The sequence below is a fragment of the Carlito syrichta genome, unplaced genomic scaffold, assembly GCF_000164805.1.
Source record: "Carlito syrichta isolate Samal-C Ts95f unplaced genomic scaffold, Tarsius_syrichta-2.0.1 Scaffold120869, whole genome shotgun sequence".
Classification (NCBI taxonomy): Eukaryota; Metazoa; Chordata; class Mammalia; order Primates; family Tarsiidae; genus Carlito; species Carlito syrichta.
The window spans coordinates 166,111-187,360 of NW_007064965.1; the positions used below are offsets into that span (position 1 = coordinate 166,111).

Here is a 21,250-nt window from a genome sequence, read left to right on the forward strand (position 1 = left end):
TAATTATTTTAACCAGGTAATTTCAGGCTGTACCTTACAGTGAGTGTATCCAGGGTAACCACAACTCTCTACTAAGATTTCTTTAGCCGGCCAGGGTCAGGCTAAGGATTTATGGAAAAATTATTCATCACTAAGCACACTTAGGCCTTTGGACTAAGGTGAAGTATAGAATTAGTCCAATAACTGCTGCATTCCCCTTTGGGGAATACTGCATTTAATTTGTGGTTTAATAGGTTCCTCCCTCCCCTTGGTTTCTAAATTCTGTGATCTGATATATTAAGCCTGATGTGAAAAACAGTTTAAATGATTTTACGTGACATTGGCTACAGCTGAGGTCTGAGATGCCCATGTTTTTCTCATGCAGGAAGAGTTGGTGCTAGGATTTAATAGCTGATACTGTACCCTTTGAGCCTGATCCTCAGGGACTAACATTTTTGCTCACTTTTTATCCACAAATTGAATCACTATGTAAATGAAACAAAAATGAAAATCCTGCCAATGAACCAAATAAGCGGTTTGAAATCCCTTTTAGAGAACACAGAAAACCACTCTTGTTAATTTTTAGGTTTGGCTGCAGTGAAATTTTCTAGCCTTCCTCAAACTCTAGTGACTAGATTCAGTAATTTCAGATTTAAAAATAGGTGGCGATGTACAAGTTATGGGTTTCTTATTTAATGCGTCTGACAGATGTTAATTAAGTCCTCAAACTATTAATTTATATAGTTCTTAAGCAGCACTGAATTGCCAACAAAAATGTTGCTTGCATTTGATTAACCAATTAGGGTTATCTTCTGTAAGAGAGAACAGTTACAAAGCATCTATTGATATATGTTCACTGTGTATATGTGTATGTGCATGAATTTATCTAATTTATGGTCTTTTGGAAGGTAACAGTATTACTGTTTTTAATATTGTTTGTGGATAAGTTATTGAATCTGGGGGCCAACTAAAAGAGTAGTAATGTTTTGCCAATTTCTAAACTCTCCAAGCTCTTTTCATTCCATAAAGGAAAGTTTGACTTCATGATGGGTGAGGTGCAGCTTCATGATTGCCTGCATTTTAGAATTGAAATTAATGTGTAGTTCTGTAGAAATGAATGACATTTTAAGAAAATAAATATTATAACTGCATGTTTTCTAGACACTGTGTAAGAGTGCAAATCCGCAGTGGCAGGAACAGTTTGACTTTCACTACTTCTCTGACAGGATGGGCATTTTGGACATTGAAGTGTGGGGAAAGGACAGCAAAAAGCATGAGGAACGTCTGGACACGTGAGTTCCCTCTGCTTTCCCAGGGATGGGAGCTTGTTTCTGCATGGGGCTGGTTTTGGGAGACTGTCTTTATCTGTTAGGGCTGAGGGTACTAGCTCATATCTCCCAAGGAGATATTGGTAAACCAGATGGCCAAATCTAATGAGGGAAATGTTTGCTTTTGGTTTTGTTTTTATTTTTTTTGATTGGTCACTGTTCTTCTATTGATTAAAACAAAACAAAATAGCGTGTGTCAGGAATTCTCCAAAGAAAGCTATCGTGCCATCTCAGACTATTTGGGGCATGCTTATATACATTAATATCCCCTATAATTTTGGTTTTGTTACTCAGTGAAATATCAGATACGTTTTTAAAAATATAAGGCTAGGTGTCCCCCATGATGGAAACTCTCCAGTGTTCTCAGTGTAGTTTGTAGCAAACTATAATGGAATCTTTTGCGGCCAAATATCTTTTATTTAGTTCTTGCTTTGAATCTTCCCAACTTAATTGAGACATCGCCCATACATAACAACAATAATATACATATTATAGCTTCTTCCTAGGGTTATAGTGAAGAATACCATGACATGAGGCAGTACATGGACTGTGACTAGTTCATAACAAGCACGAAGCTAATGCTGGCAGAAGCTCAGGTCATCTCTGATCTTTAGAATAGCCTTGTGAGTTAGTAACATCATGCTTATTTTATAGATGAGACAGTGGAGCTCAAAAACTTTTGCACATGACTTGGCCACAGCCTTAAGAACAATGAGTCTAAGAATCGGGATTCTGTTTTCAAAGACCAAGTTTTTTTTCCATCAAACCACTGCCTTTTGTTCATCTCATATCAATAAAATTTATAGACAAATATTACATTTAGAACACAAATGTTTAAAGCGATTCCAACAGCTGACGATCATCTCTTCTCAACCTGGAACTTGGATTAAGAGGATGCCCTGGGGTCACCCCTTGGAGGATGGGAGGGCCTCCTATCACCTCTTCTCTGCGGCCAGAGCATCTCAACCTTTGCCTGTGCTCTATATTGGGTTTCCATTTGAAGGAAGGGTCTTATCACTGAAAGTAAAAGGTTGAAAATCACTTATCTAGTATAGTCTCTTCATTTTATAGAGGAGAAAATGCAGAGGCCCAGGGAGGTGAAATGTTTTTCCATAGCAAGGACTTTAGAGGCAGAAATGGAATGAGACCCAGTTGACCCCATACCTCGTGCAGTGCTTTTTCTATGTATGATACTTAGCACACCATCTGTCTGCTCGACACCATCACCTCATCCCACTTCAGTGTCCTGAGATAGATGGGTGGGTAGTTCAGTACCGGTGGAACATTCCTCCATTTCTTCCATGTTTCCTAGTAGGGGTACACTGTTGCCGGAAACATACTGCAGGATGTTTAGCAAGCCTGGCTCTCAGCTGCCTGATGGCAGTAACTTTCCCCAAACACTCAGACAATTGTATGTACACTTGCTCTCCATCACACGCAGGAAGTCTTCCTGTGGTCCAGCATTTCACAGCCATGGCCTGTCAAATTACTGGTGTGGCCTTGTCTCTCCTTCTCTCCCTCCTCCACCCACACAAGGTAACTGAGACACCTCGGATACTTCTCAGTACCTCTGACACTGCCACCACTGTGACATACCAGGGCCGCGCCCACCCCCCCAGATTAATGGTAGGAGGATCTGAAACTATGTGCTAGCCTGGGGAGCAAAGATAAGTTACGCAAATGCAGAGGACTCTGTGTCCCAAAGTGTTATCTGAACAGTGGGAATTTGGGCCTTATATGATGAATGGTCAGTGTGTTATTTTAGTAGGTGCAAAGAATAATGCCCTTGCATTTCACATGTCATTGTGCTGTCATGTTTCCTTCACTTAATAGGAAACGCTTTTCTAAATGAGTGCTGGGTTTCTTCACAGAGACAAAATATGATTTAAGATGTCCCTTGTAGTCCATGGTTTGTCATATGGGTGTTCATTTATTATTTTAACTATTTCCTGTTTGTAACCAAGATGTGTACCTGTTTTAGTGGTCATTCTGTTCTTCCTCTTCATGGGTTTTAAAGAATTTTTTTTTGGTATCCTTTTCCTTTTTCCTCTCCTGTAGTACAAAAGATAACAAAAGTATCTCTTGGGAGCTGATTCTGCTGCCTTACCCTGCAGCGAACTTGCAGGTGGGCAAAACTACTCTAAAATGTGGACACTTCTCACACTTAAAGGAAAGACTGTGCCAGCATGTGCACATCACTAATGTGTTATTTATGGTTCCTTGTTATTAGTTATTTTTAAAATATTTCAACTTTTTTCACATTTTCTTTTCATTGTGGTCTTCATTCTGAGTCTCAGCTATTTTATCTTTCCCCTGTTGGGATACTTTTTTGTATCAGAAGGCTCTCCAACAGTGTGAATGAATCCTAGCTGCTTCCTAAGGCTTGCCTCGTAATTTATTTGGATAACACCTTGATGTTCATAACTTAACATCAGAGTTAAAGCTCTAGGTGGCCTTTCTGTGGAAATTCTCTTGAGGGAAGCTTCCCATTGTAGGCAGTTCAGTGGGAGGAAAAGAACCCCAGTTTGGGGATCACATATCCGGGTCTTGCTGGTACCCACAACGTTTGCCAGCTGTGTGACTTGAAGTGCAGATTTCTTGTGGAGTCTGGCTCTCTCTCTGTAAAATGGGTTCACTACTCTCATTGCAGTGTCATCATGGCTAACAGTAACAATGTTGATTTGACATTCTTTACTTTTTTGAGCTCTCAAATGGTAGGTATTATTATAATTAATTTTGAGATTTTTCTGCATGGCAACTGTAGATTCCCACAAAGTTGAAACGAAAATTATGCCGTTTAAGTCCATGAAATGTGACTAGTAAAATTCAGCATTTTTTTTCCCAAACAATAGATTTTTGTTTTTGTTTTTGTTTTCTTGGTAGAAGGGAGCAGTGACCCTCTTCTAGGACATGTCAAGATCACATCCATTGATGGAAGGATTGAGCAATATAGATTCGCCTGAATAATACTGGGATTCTGTAGCCATGAATGACAAGGCGGTAGCAATGGTTGGTTAAGTGAGGAGAAATCACGTTGACCTTGGTAGGCTGTTAGCTCAGCGATGGTTAAACCAAGGCCCTACCCAGCAGACAGCCTCCCCCAAGCTCTACTGAGTCATGTAGAATTTGTCAACTTCCCTTGAGCCATAGTCTGTCTACTTTAGGCTCCTGCAGAGCCTCAAGTAACTCCGGAAGAGATTGGGGCTGGTGAGATGAAGGTGATTGTATAAGATCCAGCATTACCTGAGACCGTGTTGCCTACTTACCCTGGTGTTTGCTCATGGGCAAAAGAAACAAAGACAGCATCTGATCTTAGACAGGGACACGGAGCTTTTAGGAAGAGTAAGACATAAAGCTAAGTTTAACCTGATCCAACTTTTAAACAAAATGTCAAGAGTATGAATTTACATTATTTCAATGTGAGCCATTTCAAAGTAATCATATCAATTTCTTAAGTCTATTTTACATTTCAAGGTGATTCTGGAGATTAACTTGTTATGGGGTATTCTAGACTTAATTTAGTTTGAAAAGGGTAAGAATGAGAATCCACAAGCACATTTTGACTAGCCTGCCCCTGAGTCCCTCCTCAGTCCCAGATGGTGCCTTGTAAAGTGGCTCTGACATTCTACCAGTTTATTAGTGGCTCTGAGGCAGTGAAAAATCTGGGCTGGAGTATTTCTCTGGACAAATTGCACCCCACGTCGTTGATCTGCTTTTACAGCCAGGCTTGACACATTCGCCGTTTTCCTCCTGTTCCCCTGCTTCCTTAGCCTCTGAGATTTACAGCTTTTAAAACTCTAGCACTCTTTTCTGCCCCTTGCCTTTAAGTTAAAAGCTGACCAGTCTGTAATATAAAACATAGAATTATGGTAATGAATAAAAGGTTAAAAGCTATCATGGCAAGTAAAACTTGAGCAGGTTTGGCTGACTGATAGGGTAAAATTATGTGCTGAATTAAAACATTAAAATGCTGCAGGATTAATGGAGAAAGACAAGAATGGGAGGTCAGAAACAATGCTAAATCAGCACATTAACTGCCTGTGGGCTAGAGGATAGCTTTAATATATTCCTATGCGGGAAAGGAAACAAAAAAGTAATTTGGTTTCTGTTTTCTTCAGGTCAGTAGAACTATGGAATATTTAATCTGGGAGGCACCTAGTAAATATAATTATTTCAATTCCTTTCTTACATAGGGGAAGAAATAGACACTGCAGAAGATTTAGTCAGTCAACTAAAGCTGACTTTATAATTTGGGTTTTTTGATTTTTACTTTATGAGTTTCATTATGCCACTGGCATTCGTTTGTGCATTGTTTGTTGGCTAGGCTGCAAAATGCAGAGGATTCAGTCAAGTATACAGAAAAGGTTGCTGTCCTTGGGCGCTGATGAGTCTTGGGCTATTACCAGCAAGCAGGCAGCGGAGTGAGGGCTGTGGGTCCTGGCATCATGAAAACCAACTTGGGCAGAGGGTGAAAGTGGATGGCTTCCTAGAAGACCAGAAGTCTAACTGAGAACTGTAGGTGAATGGTAGTTAGCCTAACAAGGAGATGAGACGAAGAGCTTTCCAGGAAGACAGCACAACACCGGCAAAGGCCTAGAGAAGAGAGAGAGCACATTCTCTCTGAGAACCTTGACAGGGTTGACAAGATGTGTGATGTTACGTGATGAGACTAGAGAAAAAGGTAGACGCGGAGTTACAAAGCCATTGTGTTCCACCTCCCACAAATGAATGACGGCGGCTCCTCTCTAGACATAAATACAACAGTGACTTGGCTATTATTATTTCCATGATGTAAATCTTGTTATCACAGTGGAGCTCCTATGGACTGAATTTTCTAAGAGCTGATGTTAAAGGGCTCTTTTGATGTCCTAGTCACCTAAGGGCCAGTGTGTTGTACCTTCTGAATGACTGTCCTAACATGGTTAGTCCCTTGCATGTGAAGTCACACATGATCCCACAGGAACAGACCTGTTTAATGTTCATTAATTGAGTTTCTTATATAGATGCTCTGAGTGTGCATTTTCTATCTTGTTTCTTTTAGACAGAACAACTTTATATATTTTATTGCTTTATCAGTTTTTATTAACAAACAAATCATTGGCTCTCTTTGGCCAGAGTTTCTTGGGTTGTGGTGAGTGAGTTGAAAAAAATTTTTTTTTTGAAAATTGGCCAGGTACAGTGGTTCATGCCTGTAATCCCAGCACTTTGGGAAGTCAAGACAGGAGGATCACTTGAGCCCAGGAGTTCAAGACCAGCCTAGGCAACATAGTGAGACCTCGTCTCTATGGAAAGTAATATGAAAAAGGAAATTAGCCCGGCATGGTGGCACATGCCTGAAGTCCCAGCTACTCAGGAGGCTGACGCAGGAGGATCGCGTGAGCCCGAGTTGGAGGCTGCAGTGAGCTGTGATCATGCCTCTGCACTCTAGCCTGGGCAACAGAGTGAGATGCCAGCTCAAAAAAACAAACAAATCTATTTTTAAGAAATTATTCTTAGGGTAATACCTTGGATACTTTCATCATTGTGTTTGTGTAATCTGCAACCAACCTTGTAAGTTAAAAAAAAAAAAAGCTTTTCTTGGTGTTTTTCACCCCCAAGAAATGCTAAATTATTGGCATTTCTGTAGGTCAGAGACTGGCAAACCAGGACCCATGGGTCAAATCCGGATGGCTGCCTATTTTTGTAAATTAAGTTTTACTGGGAAACAATCAGTTATTTGTCTATAACTGCTCTCCTGCTACAAGGGCAGAGTTGAGTAGTTGCAACAGAAACTGTATGGCCCACAAACCAAAAATATTTACGTTTTGGCCTTCACAGAAAAAAATAATTGTCTAGGTATGAGATAATCCCATACCCTGCCCATAACAGATAGCTAAAGAGATGACAGAAAGTCCTGAAAAAGAGCAGAAGTTTTGCAATTTGTTAGTGGAAACTAGAAAGATGTAAGATACAAACCAAATTATTTAGTATTTTCTCAGAGAAGACTCTGGTACACCAATGGAAAATGGGAAAAAAAAGAAGTCTGGATTCTCCTTTCAAGATTTTTCATATTAAAGATGTCTTTGATAGATATATTCTAGAATGTTAATATCTTGAAGATTTTAGATTCTAGTGCATGTATCTTTGCTTGAACCTAAGAAATGCCACAAAAGGCCATTTTGCTCATTTGATACCTCTCTTTCAGAATGTTGGATAGAGTGGTAAATGTATCTACAATTCAGAAAAAAAAATGGCCTTTTTATTTAAAAAAAAAGTACATACACACACACACACACACACACACACACACACATATACATATGTATATGTATGTCTGTATTCTGCTCCTTTTGCTGATAACACAGTAGACCCTTCCTAGCATGGGGCTAATGCAAATAATTATTTCAGTCTCTGGCTAATTTCCAGAGCTTCTAGTTCTCCTTCAAGCTTTATGTAGACTGAGGATGAGATAGGTTAAAACAGGCCTGAAGAAGGTGGTTTTGTATGTGATACATTTCTTCTTCCATCCATCTTTCCCTCTTTCCTCTTGAGCATAAGAATAAATGGGGACGCTAGGTGAGTAGAAGAGATACAGAAAGTTTATAGAAATCGATCTTTATAGAGGAGCTAATCGGGTAGCTTTAAATTAATTCTTAAGACATCAATTCACATGGTGGGTCAAGAACCCTTAAGAAGCTGGGTTATAACCCATGTGCTAAAAGACCAGTTTTTAATTTTGATTGACATGATGCTGATGTAGCAATTTAATCTGTTCTTTCAAGTCACTGCGAAAGTAAAAGTGACTATTTGACTGAATTCACTTATTAGCTAATAAAGGATATAGAGTCCATTTTGCTGATGCCGAATCCTCAACCTGTTGCTTATGAGGCTCTGATATCTAATCTGGCCATGGCTATTTTGCATGAAAGTGTTCCTTCCTGGCTAACAAAATAATCTTTAAAAATGACATGAGTGGAAACTGCCAGGGGAGGACAGGGGTGGGATTGGCATAGTGGGAAACTTACAAGGGGAGCCGGGGCACACCTCATCCACAAGGGCACCTGCATAATGAACATTTGTATTCCTAGCCCTGAATTGTACCCCACATCTTTAAAATTAAAAAGTGACATAAGTGTAACACATTCACAGAGAGTAGAAATGACTGAAAAGTTTGTGAAAATATGCAATTTCTGAGGGAATAAACCCAATATTTACTCTGCATTTCATCTGGTATGTGGCTCAGCTTTTGTTTGAGATAGCTAACTGCTCTGTTTCAGTAAGTTGTGCATGTAAAGTCACTAGGAGAGCTTGCAAAGTATTTTAACTATATTAATATTGCCCACAACATGATTAGATTACTTTTTAGAATTAATGTCATGTCCATTTTGAATACCTCAAGAAAAAATTATATTATTGCCTACCTATGCATTATTTCTAATCCTTAAACTATTAACTCTCAGAGCACTTGTCTTTAAACAACTTTTGACTGTCCAACAAACAAATAAAACCACCACCACAGCAAAGAAGGTAAAATAACTGCCAAAAATAATTACCATTGTTAATAATATTTTAAACATGTGCCGTAAGTAGGTTATTGCTAATTTGGAATAAAGTGACTAGCAGAGAAAGTTTTTAACACATTCGGATCATTCACATTTAAGAGTACTGTGTATAACAATGTAAAATAGTGCTTAGCAAAGTCTTCCTAAGCAGATATAAAACCGCAATACTGGTTAAGAATAGGTGGGTACTTTTTTTTGTAAAAATGGCATAGTTAAAGCAGTTGACATTTCTTTCTTTCCAAGCAAATTTGATTTTCTCTTGCATAATTGCTCATGAAATAAATAAAAATATTTAAGAACCTCTCTTTTTACAGTTAATATAAACTTAACTTTATAAGTTTCTTTACAAAAATAATTGTTTTGATTAAAATCATGGAGGATTATTTAAAAACTTTATTTTGTAATCTGTTTCTAGGCAGTTTCTCTCACCCTTGCTAACTCTGGCGTGTCTTCCTTTCTTTCATCTCTTCTTTCTCTAATAAACTTTATTTTAAAACTTAAAAAAAATATATGTTTCTGGTAGAATAACTTGATGAGCTTATTTCGTGCAAAAGCTTTAATGGCCACTTTTCCCTGTAAAAGGAGTCACTTTTGGTAAACAGGAAATAAATCTCCCTGCATATTTTATTTTATAGGCACATATTGGTATGTAAAATATTTTTGCTCTTGTAATAATATTTGATGTAGATTTTAATATAATTATTTTTCTTCATAATTGGAAAGGTGATTACAAGCTTTTCCTCAAATTTAGTAAACTGAAACTTTTTTCCACATAGCCATGTGGCTCAAAATTGTCACTACTTTATATATTATGTAAGTTTACCTATTTGTAATTATCTGCAAACATACATAGTTCACTGTGTCCATCCTTATCACTCTATGTGGGAAGCAGTGCTTTCTTTCTTTTCTGAAATATTGAATGTTAATCTTATTGTATAATTATGGAGGGTAAGTGAGAATTTTTTAAAAATGATATCTAGGAACTACCATGCCAACCCTCCTGCCTCCTCTCAAACCTGCTGACTTCACCCACCTGCCTATATAAACATAGCAGGTGTGGTCCAGGCAAACCCAGAGTTGTCAGTGTTACAGCATGTCAATGGCTTAGCACCTCAGCCCTCAGTTTTGGTGTTTGCTTCTGTATTTAAATGTGTTTGAGGTTTTCAACATCCCCAGAACATTGGCTGTTAAGAGGCAGAAAACATGCAATTTATAGCAGATGGGTACAGCCTTTCCTGGCAGTGCTGCTGAAATGGGATCAATCAACAGCACTTCATGCTCCATTTGTCCAAAAGAAACCCACCTGGGGAAACCCTATAGAACTGTGCCTATTAGGAAAACACCTTAACATGTTTTTTTTAAATAAAACGCCAGTTGATATTAATCAGGAAGAAAATGGCTTCTCCGTTGACACTCTCCCACTTTGCTTCATTTTTTGAACCATGATCCTTCATTCTCTTTACTCGTAAGAGTCACAGCCTAGGGAAGCCACACAGAGCACCAACCCATAATGCTTAAACTTTGAGACTTTTTTTTTTCTCTAATTCTTGATCCTATTGTCTTTCTGCAGACCTTATTTGGCAAAGACCCGATTCCTTTCTCTTCATTTGCCATCCCCTGATGCTGCCTTCTCTTTGATTTTCTGTGTCTCTTTCTCTCCTTAATTTTAGACTATTTTAGGCTGGGAGTGAATATTACGAGCCAGGGGAGTCCCTACAACCTGCACTGCTCAATAGATGCGGGCTCAACCAGAGTGAGGTTTTGGGGACAATGAAATAAAAACCAGGTGTTTTAGAGGTTCCACAGTGGCCTCGAGTTAATCAGTTTTATTTCTCTGATTCCTGAAACTTTCTAGGTGTAAAGTGGATATATCAGCACTCCCTCTGAAGCAAGCCAACTGCTTGGAGTTGCCGCTGGATAGCTGTCTGGGGGTTCTCCTTATGTTGGTCACACTGACTCCCTGTGCGGGAGTCTCCATCTCTGACCTGTGTGTCTGCCCCTTAGCAGACCCCAGCGAAAGAAAGCAGATTTCCCAGCGATATGTGAGTGATTTGCTTCTTACACCATTCCCTTTTCCTTTTGCTCCCCTCTTCTAAAACCAAGTCTTTGCTGAAACAAAGTCTGTGAATTGAAAAACTGCATCAAAAGAGATCTTTGTCTCAAGTTTAATTGTATGTCATAAAACAAGACATCAGGTCTAGGGGGTTAATGCATTCATGAAAAGGTGAAAATAGGCTTAGAGTTTGCCTTGCTATTTTAAAAGCTAAAAAAGGTATTTTGAATTTTTAGCTTTTAGGAAGTCTTTGGAGAACACTGAAATCCTCAAGGAAGCAGATGTTCATTTAGCATGTCTGCTTATATAAATAGGAATTTTAATATAAGTTCATAAAAGTAACTTTTTTTTTAGCCAACCGTTAATATTTGTCATGTTATAGATACTTTGCAGAACTTTTTAGAATCCAGTGAGAACCTGCTTGTGCCTTGTAAAGCAATGGCACTAGACAGTCATGAATGACTGCTATTCTGTGCGACTCTCGAGAATAGTGGTGTATGATTTCTCCCTAAGTAGTTGCAATGTACTCAGCAGTACACTCAGCATTTTAAAATCAAATGGCTGTGTCCTCTTCATTTATTTTTTGTATTCTGGCTTTCTAGGTGCCTTTATTTGCATTCTGTTTTTATCCTGTCTTCTTTGTAAATCAATACGTTTATTTTATTGCCGCACAGGGAAGGCATGTTTTAGGAAAGTGGCATGAAAATGAAGCAAAGATAAATCCCTATTCAATGACTATCATTCTCTGCATAAACGTTAGTGTCTATAGAATCCTTCACTGTGTAGGTGTATTGATTCATTGAATAATTCTTTCTCTTTGGGAGTACAATACCTAGCTGCATCGCTCATTGTCATTGCAGATTGTGTGTGTGAGGTTGGCATACTCTGAAGAAGGTTCAACACAATTCACTAATAATATTCTCTCTGATGACTTTGATTAAACAAATGAAAATTTGACAGTGAAAAGTAAAACTTTTCCCCAAGCTTTCCTGTGGATAAATCACAAAATTTACCAAATTCATGGGGAGTGTTATGCATTTATAAAATAACATTAGATACATCATAATGACTGCTTTGAGTAATGCTTTAGGGTTTGAAGAGTAGTAATTGAAAAGAGGTTTGGAGAGGCTATAATCAAAATAGAAATATCGAGTGTTTTTTCAGCTAGCAAGCTGCCAAGCATATTAGAGGGAACAAGTGCTATGTTACAAAACACAAGTTACAGCCCCCTGGATTTGTTTTTAGGTTGTAAGAATAGATAATCTTTAAAGGCATTTCTTCTTCTAAATTGTAAATGTACTTTTATTTCAAATACTTTCTCTTAGCTAAAAAGTAGTTGTTTTGTTTTTTGTTTGATTTAGATTGAAAATACGGAGGAGAAAATCTTCTGAAAGTTTATAGGTATGATACATATTAGGTTAGGCAAACCTGAACTATTTTTGAACTTTTGTTATTCCGTCTGAAATATCTAAAAAACACAGATTTTCCTATCCTCTGGTTAATCTCTGGGAGATGCTTATCACAGGTTCTTAGCCATCTAATGATGATAGAAACAGGATATTTGAAGGTTTTGAAGCAGCGTCCTTTTCAGTAGATTTGTTCTGGAAGCACGAGAAGGGACTTTATCTGCTGATTGCTTTCATGCATGATTTCTTAAGGACGCCATGTATATAGACATCCAAATATTTTCGTTTATGCTTAAGAATAATCAGTAGATACATTCAGGCTTTGGCTCATGCGACCTAAAAGTTAAAGTAAATATGAATACAGGGTGCTACTAGATGCTGAATCTCTAATATAATGAACTGGTTAAAACTTAGACCAGAAAATTCACTGTTTCATCCCAACTCTCCTTCCAGTGGTAATAAGTATCTATGATGGGTTCACATGTAGTCTTCTGGTTTTCACAAAGTTTATACTAACTAGATCAGAGTAATGTTGCCTTTTAGGGTGATTTAAAAGTTATGTTAAAGAGAAAGAAGGGGAAAAAAGAGAATGAATGCAGTTCTACACATGCATTTTCCTGGTGGGATATCTATGCTATCACCAGGGGGCGATGTGAAAAGTAGATTGTATGTGCTTCTAATTGGTTTATTTTAAAGTTGTAGTTAATTAATTCTCAGTCATTTTTCTTTTAATCTGGTGGCTATAAATGCCTAACTGTCCTGTTGACTGACATAATGCGTTTTTGAAACTTTTTAAATATTTTCATGAGAAAGGGGAAAATAAATCTAGAATGTACTTCCTGTAGAACTTTATGACATTCGATGGTATATTTAAAAACTGTTTTCATTTATGATCTCCTATTCAACCCCCAGTGCTTACAGAACTCCCTGAAAGATGTGAAGGATGTCGGCATTTTGCAAGTGAAGGTTTTAAAAGCAGTAGACCTCTTAGCGGCGGATTTCTCAGGTATAGAATATTTTCATTTTCTACTTCATTTTTATTTATCTCCTGCTTTGAAATGGTCTTCTGGGAAAGCAAAATGCATAATATGTATAAGAATATATACTACAGCAATCGTGTTCCTTCAAATAGAGTCATAGCAAAAAAGATGCAAACTTGAGAAATTTCCTTCACGTAATGCACATTTTTCACAAAAATATTTTTTTCAAATAATTTATGTTGATTGGATCATGTGCTAGTCCATTTGGTTTCAAAATATTGTGGGTTATTAGTGTCATGTCTTCTTTGTTTATTGCATTTTTGGTCAAGCTTTTCTGTCACCTCAAGTGACAGTTATTTAACTCCCCTTTACTCTCAGCCGCTTTGTGCTCTGCGTGCTGAATGTTTTCACAGTAGGGAACACATGGTTCATCATTCTGGGCACAATGGCAAATCTGACTGGCACTTCACACTGTGAAAATGACCAGAGCCCAAGCTCTGGGACTACTTTGCGGTTGACGTTGTCTTATGGGAAGTTCCTCTTGGTGCTTCAGTAGCTTCACCTCTTAGATTGAAAGCAGAGCAGACACGCTCTGTGCTGAATTATGCTCTGGCACACGTAGAGTAACCCAGACATCCCAATGTATGATCAGTGGCTCTCCACTCATTGCCAAATTACTCCCTTGTGCTGACTAACAATTTAACCGCCTACATGACAGATGCTATTTACCAAGTAAATTGATGAATTCTGAGTATTTTACAGCATGGTTCTATCTATTGACACGGTATCGCATGTTTTTTTTATCTCATATTTTTAGAATGTAGGCTACTCTTTTTCTTCCTTCCACACAGAAACAATTTCACTATATTTGTATAACCTCTACATTTCTGAAACTGAATTTGAGGAAGCTCAACCTTTAGAAAGGAGAATTTTAATTTTAAGTGCATTATATTAAGAAATGATGGGAAATCTAAACTTAGTTGAAAAAAGAAGTACTCCCTATTCTGCCCCTAAAAATGAAGCCATAGAAATGACTACTCTGATCAAAGCCAGTGAAAAGAACTGAACCAAACTCTCTTAATACCACATGTTATGGTAGAGACTGATGTGGGCTGTGGTAAATAATGTATCTTATTTTATAAAAAATAAAGTCAAATTGTTATTTAATAGTCTGATAGTTGTTCCAGAGGCACACAGACTGCAGAAGACACACTTGTAGGTTGTGAAAGTGATATTAAAAAAAAATTCAGACCTGATAAGCATTTCCATGTTTCGTATATTTGCTTTTCAAGAAAAGATGTTGAATAGGCCATTTGATATGTTAGCTGAATGCAGCTGTTTCGATATTTGTTTGGTCTGCTATTGAATTTTTTATTAAAAATATGTGGTTAACAGCAGCCAACCTGAAAAAAAAAAAAAAGAAAGAAAGAAAGAAACGACTACTCTGTAACATGGTCCCAATCAGTGAGCAGATCCAAAAATGTTTTGGGGACCAATAGGAAGATAAAAATTTTGAGGGTTGGAGATGAAGTGCTCAAAAGTTTACTTCTTCTTCTCATATTCATTAATAGAGTTGCGAATATTTATAGTCTCATGTTAATTTAGAGATCCTCATTTCTTTTTACTTATATTTTATGAAAACATTCAACATTTCACATGTGCCTTTGATATTAGTGGTTCTGTTATCTGTAAAGTACAATTAGAGTTATTTGCCAGTTTTCCAGAACAAATTATTTTTACTTTCATCCAAGAGTTTAGATACAGCACTTTTTATTGTTGCTGTCTTAGGAAATGTCTCAAGCCCCAATAACTCACTTATGCCTTCAAGTGGTACTTTAAAAAAATTATTTCTGTAAGTTGCATATTTTGTGCATTTGTGATCTCCAGGAGCTAACTGTAATGCATTACCAGTTTTTTGGGTTTTTTTTTTTTTTTTGAGTCGGAGTCTCACTCCATTGTCCAGGCTGGAATGCAATGGCACGCTCAAGGCCACCCCAGCGTCGACCTGCTGGGCTCAGGCGATCTTTCCACCTTAGCCTTCCAAGTAGCCGAAACTATAGGTTCACACTACCACCTGACTAATTTTTTGATTTATTGTAGAGAAGAGGTCTTGCCAAGTTGCCCAGGCTGTTTTCGAACCTGTGGGCTCAGGCAGTCTCCACACCTAGGCCTCCCAAAGTACTGGGATTACAGGCTTGAGCCACTGCACTCAGACAGTTTTTTTTTCCTTTTTTTTTTAAGGCTTGTTTACAACAACATCCACATGTGGAAACACTTTTTGAAACCTTTTTTTTTTTTTTTAACCTATCCTATCAGATGACCTCCATAAAGCCTTCGAAAACTAGTCTTTATGAGGGTTGTTTCAGGCCAATGTGTCATTTCCATAGTGTATCTTGACTAGTAAAATAAAATGAATAGGAGAAGAACCTGAAAAATGAGTCTTTATAAAGATATTCTTTACAGAAGAATAATCTGGGGGATATGTTTTTTCGTCGCTTTCATGGTATTCAGTGGATAGTTTGGGAGTGGATGAAGGTAAGTACCAAAGGATTCCAGCAAGAAAAAGCAGTGGTTAAAAATAAAATAAGGCTGTGTGGTTTGGCTGAATGCCTTCCTTGCTCTTTTACTAGCACTGTATTATTTATGAAAAAAATTATCATTGTTCTGAATTAAGGAAAAGTGATTTGTCATGAACTGAACATATTTTAGATTTTAGTGATCTTTGTTTTTTAGAATTAAGTATCAATCTGTGTTTTTTATACATCGGCAGGCTCCTATGTAAGTCTCCTAGCATGTTCCCCAGCAAGGTATTGTTTTAGAGCCACAAAGTGGACCTAATCCAGACAGCTGCGATCTAAATTTTCTATGTGAAAAAAGAAATGGGTTCAGATTACAGTGAGGTGGCAATATGGATACTTTAACACCTCCAAAAGGTAGTGGTCTTAACTTATAGAAGGCACTCAGGCATTATTGCTGTTATCGTTACTGTTACCATTTCACTTGATATACAGTTAAACAAAAAACACCAGTATCGCTTGATCAGGATCAGAAGAGGCACCCATTGTTGTCAGTGCCAAGAACATTTAAAGAATAGGTAACTGCTGGGCTCGGAGGCTCAGCCTGTAATCCTGTGCTCTGGGAGGCTGAGGTGAGTGGATTGCCTGAGCCCACGGGTTCGAGACCCGCCTGGGCAACTTGGCGAGACCTCATCTCTACAATAAATCAAAAAATTAGCCAGGCGTTGTAGCACACCCCTGTAGTTCCAGCTACTTGGAAGCCTGAGGCGGAAGGATCGCCGGAGCCTGGCAGGTCGAGGCTGCGGGTGCTGGGAGCGGCCACTGCACTCCAGTCGGGGCGACAGAGTACGACTCCAACTCAAAAAAAAAAAATTAATTAAAAAAAAAAATAAAGAAATAGATAACTATACTCTGTACCCAGCATTTTTGGTCAGTCTTACCTTATAAATGAGTGTTTATTTATTGCCATTGCTCAGGGAACAAAGCATTCCCCCACAAATTAAAATACAATGCATTTTTTCTGAATAACCAGGGATATTCTCTTAAGAGTGATGGTCATTTTAGACAGAGTGCAAAAGGAAATTTTCCATCCTTTGGACTTTTCTTTTGTTACATGTGTTTTTATTTTTTGGCAATTGCGTGTTTCTAAAAAACACCATCAAGTGACCATCATAACTGATGCTTCAAGTTGGTTTCTCCTGAGAGTCAGAACTCCTGATAAAGCAAAAGTCCTCAAGGGGAAGTCTTGGCGGTAGTCCATATAGAGGTTACAGTTCCTGTTTGCAGGGCACAGGGACGTTGTGTACTAGAGGAGGAATGAATGCATGTGGTACACCCTGTTGATAATAGTGTGCTAATTTTAAAGCCATCAATCTCTTTGCAAGTAAAAATTAGAAAAAGAAAATATGAGCCATTTAACCCACTGCGATCAAATTAGAAGTATATTCCTTGTTAGTTGTTATTGATGTTATGATCATACAGTCATAAAAAGAAATTAAACTTTAGATAAATTAACACTTGTTACTATGTTAGAATTTTAGGACCTTGGAATAAAATATGTATGTTAAATGAATTTCTTTTCCATAAAAAGTTTTTTATTTAAGTGAGCCATTAGTGTATACATTTTCAAATGTATTAGAATATATCAATAACCTAAGTTTATATATATTACCAATATCAGGATATTTTTAAAAGATAAATATTTTATTTCTCTAATGTGTAAAACAGGTATATCTATTTTGCAATTATTTATTTCTTTATAAATATGTTATTGTGATTGAAGCTATTCATTACTAATAAAACATAAATTTATATATCTCCTGGCATTTTAGAGTTTCTAATATTTGATTGAATATAAGAGAGAAGACTTTTTTTTTTAAGGAATGTGAAGTTATCTATCTTCTCTTGGAGCCCGTCTAAAATTGGTGAAAAACACTATAACTTTTTCAGGGTTATGTCAACATTAGATGTGAATAGCCATAAACTGTTATTCTAATGGAAAAGCCTGTCAGATATTTTTATTAAAAAGTTTGCCTCACAAGTTCCTTGTGACCAGCATAAAATAAAGTTGTTAAGTAATAGATTATCCATCTGATGTCATTACTTTTGTAGTAAACCAAGCCACAGCCTTGATTGACGAAACAAATGATAGATGTATCTTTGAGATTAAGGTGAATACAGCTGTGTATAATATCATGAGACCAACATACGTCACTTAGCTACTGCTAGTCTTAAAACTCATCTATTGCCGGGCTCGGTGGCTCAGCCTGTAATCCCACGCCTTTGGGAGGCTGAGATGAGTGGATTGCCTGAGCCCGCGGGTTCGAGACCCGCGTGGGCAGCGAGACCTCATCTCTACAATAAATCAAAAAATCAGTTGGGCATGGTAGTGCATGCCTGTAATTCCAGCTACTCAGAAGGCTGAGGCGGAAGGATTGCCGGAGCAGCAGGTCGAGGCTGCGGTGGCCGGGAGCGACCACTGCACTCCAGTCTAGACGACAGAGTGAGACTCCAACTCAAAAAACAAAACAAAACAAAACTCATCTATTTTAAGAAGAGAACAACACATATTCTAATGGTTAAATGGCAGAGAGAAACATATTGTCCTGGACAAAGTTGAGAAACAGTAGAGACAACAAGTTCCCTCTCTCCAATAGAAACCCAGACAGAGAGTGGTACTGCATATTCCATTTTGTGCAGGGACACATCTGATGTATGAATTAATGCTGAAAGAAAATAGAGTTTATATTACAAAGTATAAAAAGAAATACAGCAAACAATGGGTTAATAGAAAAATTTGTTAGAGATTTAAAATGTTTTTCAGTCAGAAACATATCATATTTCAGTATAAATGATAACACATCTTACCTGTTGAGAGAGATTAGACAATGAAGAGTAAAACTGTCTTGCTATGCATAACACATGTATGAAGAATTGTTCAGCCTTATTATAATTGATAGAATGTTGTGGAGAAGCTGCTGGAATTGTAACATGTGGGGGTTAATTCAGCACGTCAGTTTTGAAACCATCACAGCCCCCATTTATTTGCTTAATACAGAAGCCAAAATTCAGCACCTAGTCAATATCTCTTCCCTAGCACTCTTAGAATCAAAATGTAGTTTCATACATCCACCTTCCTGTTAATTAAACTTTCTTCTTATTAATTTGTTCTCTATTATAATTCTTGTGTAGTGACATCCCTCCCCCTAAAGATTCTTCCAGTGATAAGAATTGCTGTTCTTCACTCTCCATCCATTTTATCTTGACCCTTACCCTGTTACCACTATCTGGGCATTCCCTGCCCATTAAGAACCCTAGCATCATATAGGGCAGATGGAAACTTAGGAGAGTTTTCTTTAACTCACCATGCCAATAGTAGCAACAGAGCAGGCAGAGCAGCATTCCACGCCTAGCTTAGTGCAGGGTGATATTAAGTCATATAGCAATGTAATACAGTCTAGGTCTCAATATCCCCTCTATTTTAGCGCAATCCTATCTTCATTTTTCATGGTCCTATCATTCCAATAATCTGTGTGTCATGATGAGAAGCTGGGGAATCATCAAGAGGCAATGGAGGAACAAAACTAGAAATGCCACCTTGACTCACAATTTGGAGTTACTTTTTCTCTGTAGTCTCATGGGGATTTTTATTTCACCCTTGAAACTTTTTGTCATACAAATACCAGCCATCAACCACAAAAAGCTTCGGATCCTCTTGATATCTTGGCAGTGAGCGTGTCCCTTGGACCCTTCTTTGCTTCCATTATTAATGAGACAACCTCTAAATTAGCATAATCTCAAAATATCTATCAGGAAAAAATAAAGGTGTTTTCAGGCAAGAAATGCAGTGTGTTGTAAAGTAGGTTTATTTGATAAATAAGCATGTTAGGGACCATAACAGTGCCTGATCCAGGAAAACAAAGATACTCTGAATTCCAGAGCCCCCTGATTATTTCCAGGGAAACCAGTATAGCTCCCGCCACTGCTTTTTAAGTTTTTCTCAACTTACAGTCAACTTGAGGGTAGATCCAGTGATCTTCAACAGATATTCACTGGGCACCTACACTCAGTGAACAGGCATACCCTTAGGGAGCTTGTGATCTGAAAGAGAGGGCTCTATCTTCTTTTACTCCACTCTCCTTCCTCTACTGCTGAATACCAGATGAAGGGGGTGGTATGTATTATTGAAGCAGATAGAGGACCTTACTCAAAATCAGAGGGTGACATTTCTAGTTCACTGGTTTCTTGGCTATGCCATTAGGAGGAGCTCTTGTTCTGTTCCACACTCAAGTTTGCTCTCCCATTACTGTCGTAGAGTACACCATTCATTTAGTAAGTACCTGAGCCTTTACCATGGACCCAGAACTCAGGCTTAACTAAATCAATGTTCAATGATTTATTTGGTGAAGATTAAAAAAATTGGTGCCCATATTTTGCCCTTTATTTTTTGCTGTCTCTTATTTTAATCCCTATGAATTATGTTCTAGAAGATGTATAGCAGCAGAGACCTGTGTGTTAATCTTGGTTCCACTGCATACTGGCCTGAGGCCCACTCTAGGCCTATGCATTCTCATAGATATTTTGAGGGTTAAATTAAAACATATATGAATACACTTGATTATATGTCTAAAAAATGCTTTTTCCTATTCTTTACTAAATTTATTTTATTACACTATGGTTTCTGTATAAAGAATTCTACAGGTTATATTGTCTTCTTGATATATTTCCAATTTTCCTAATTTTAATGTTAGACATATAAACTGCTAATCACCTTCATCTCTCCAGCCACTTTAAAAAAATCTAATTATTCCATGAGATATTTTTCTCTTCATTTCTATTTCTGTTGCCTGCTAAAAATGAAAACAAAAAGTATCCTTCATGGTGGAACTATTCTAAAACTAGGTTAGTGCTTGTGTTTTACATTTTGCTAATCTGGATAATAGTTTTATCAATATAAAATACCTTTGTGGGTTCATTATTTTTTGTTATGTGAAAAAGTGCTATTCTCAGAAACTATTGACCAAAATACTGCATTGAGACCTCTCATAGAGTAAAAATGTTTCTACCATATGCTGTAAGGCTGACTTTTGAATCATTTCTGTACATTATAATAATTGTTATTTTTATTTTGTTTTGTTGGGTTTTGTTTGGTTTTTTTTTGAAATATAAGACTACTTGTTTCCAAAGAGGAATAGTCTTAGCAGTTACCGTTCACTGAGAGTTTTAAACCACATACCCATATTATGATTTATTGTCATTGTCTGTCTCTTGAAGTTGTATCCATAGCAATACTTCTCTTAAAGATGCCCTATTTTCAAAGGGATGACTGACTATAATTGCAATTTCTAGAAAGCTCAGCAGTAGTGATTGAATACTTTTAATTTTCATGAGCTCCTCATGGATAGCTGAGCCCAAATCAAGACCAACTTTTGAAAAACACATTAAAA

General features: G+C 37.5%; 1 protein-coding gene across 3 annotated transcripts in view; it reads left to right on the forward strand.

The window, feature by feature from the left end:
* Window positions 1-21,250, forward strand: part of MCTP2 (multiple C2 and transmembrane domain containing 2) — a 193,866-nt gene that overhangs the window by 53,829 nt on the left and 118,787 nt on the right. For 2 of the 3 annotated variants that reach the window (XM_008048190.2, XM_008048192.2), the window contains exons 9-11: window positions 1,141-1,271; window positions 10,704-10,890; window positions 13,220-13,313. In XM_008048190.2, the coding sequence (XP_008046381.1) occupies window positions 1,141-1,271; window positions 10,704-10,890; window positions 13,220-13,313 (412 nt within the window). The remainder of the gene's footprint in view (window positions 1-1,140; window positions 1,272-10,703; window positions 10,891-13,219; window positions 13,314-21,250) is intronic. The other variant, XM_008048193.2, reaches the window with a different exon arrangement.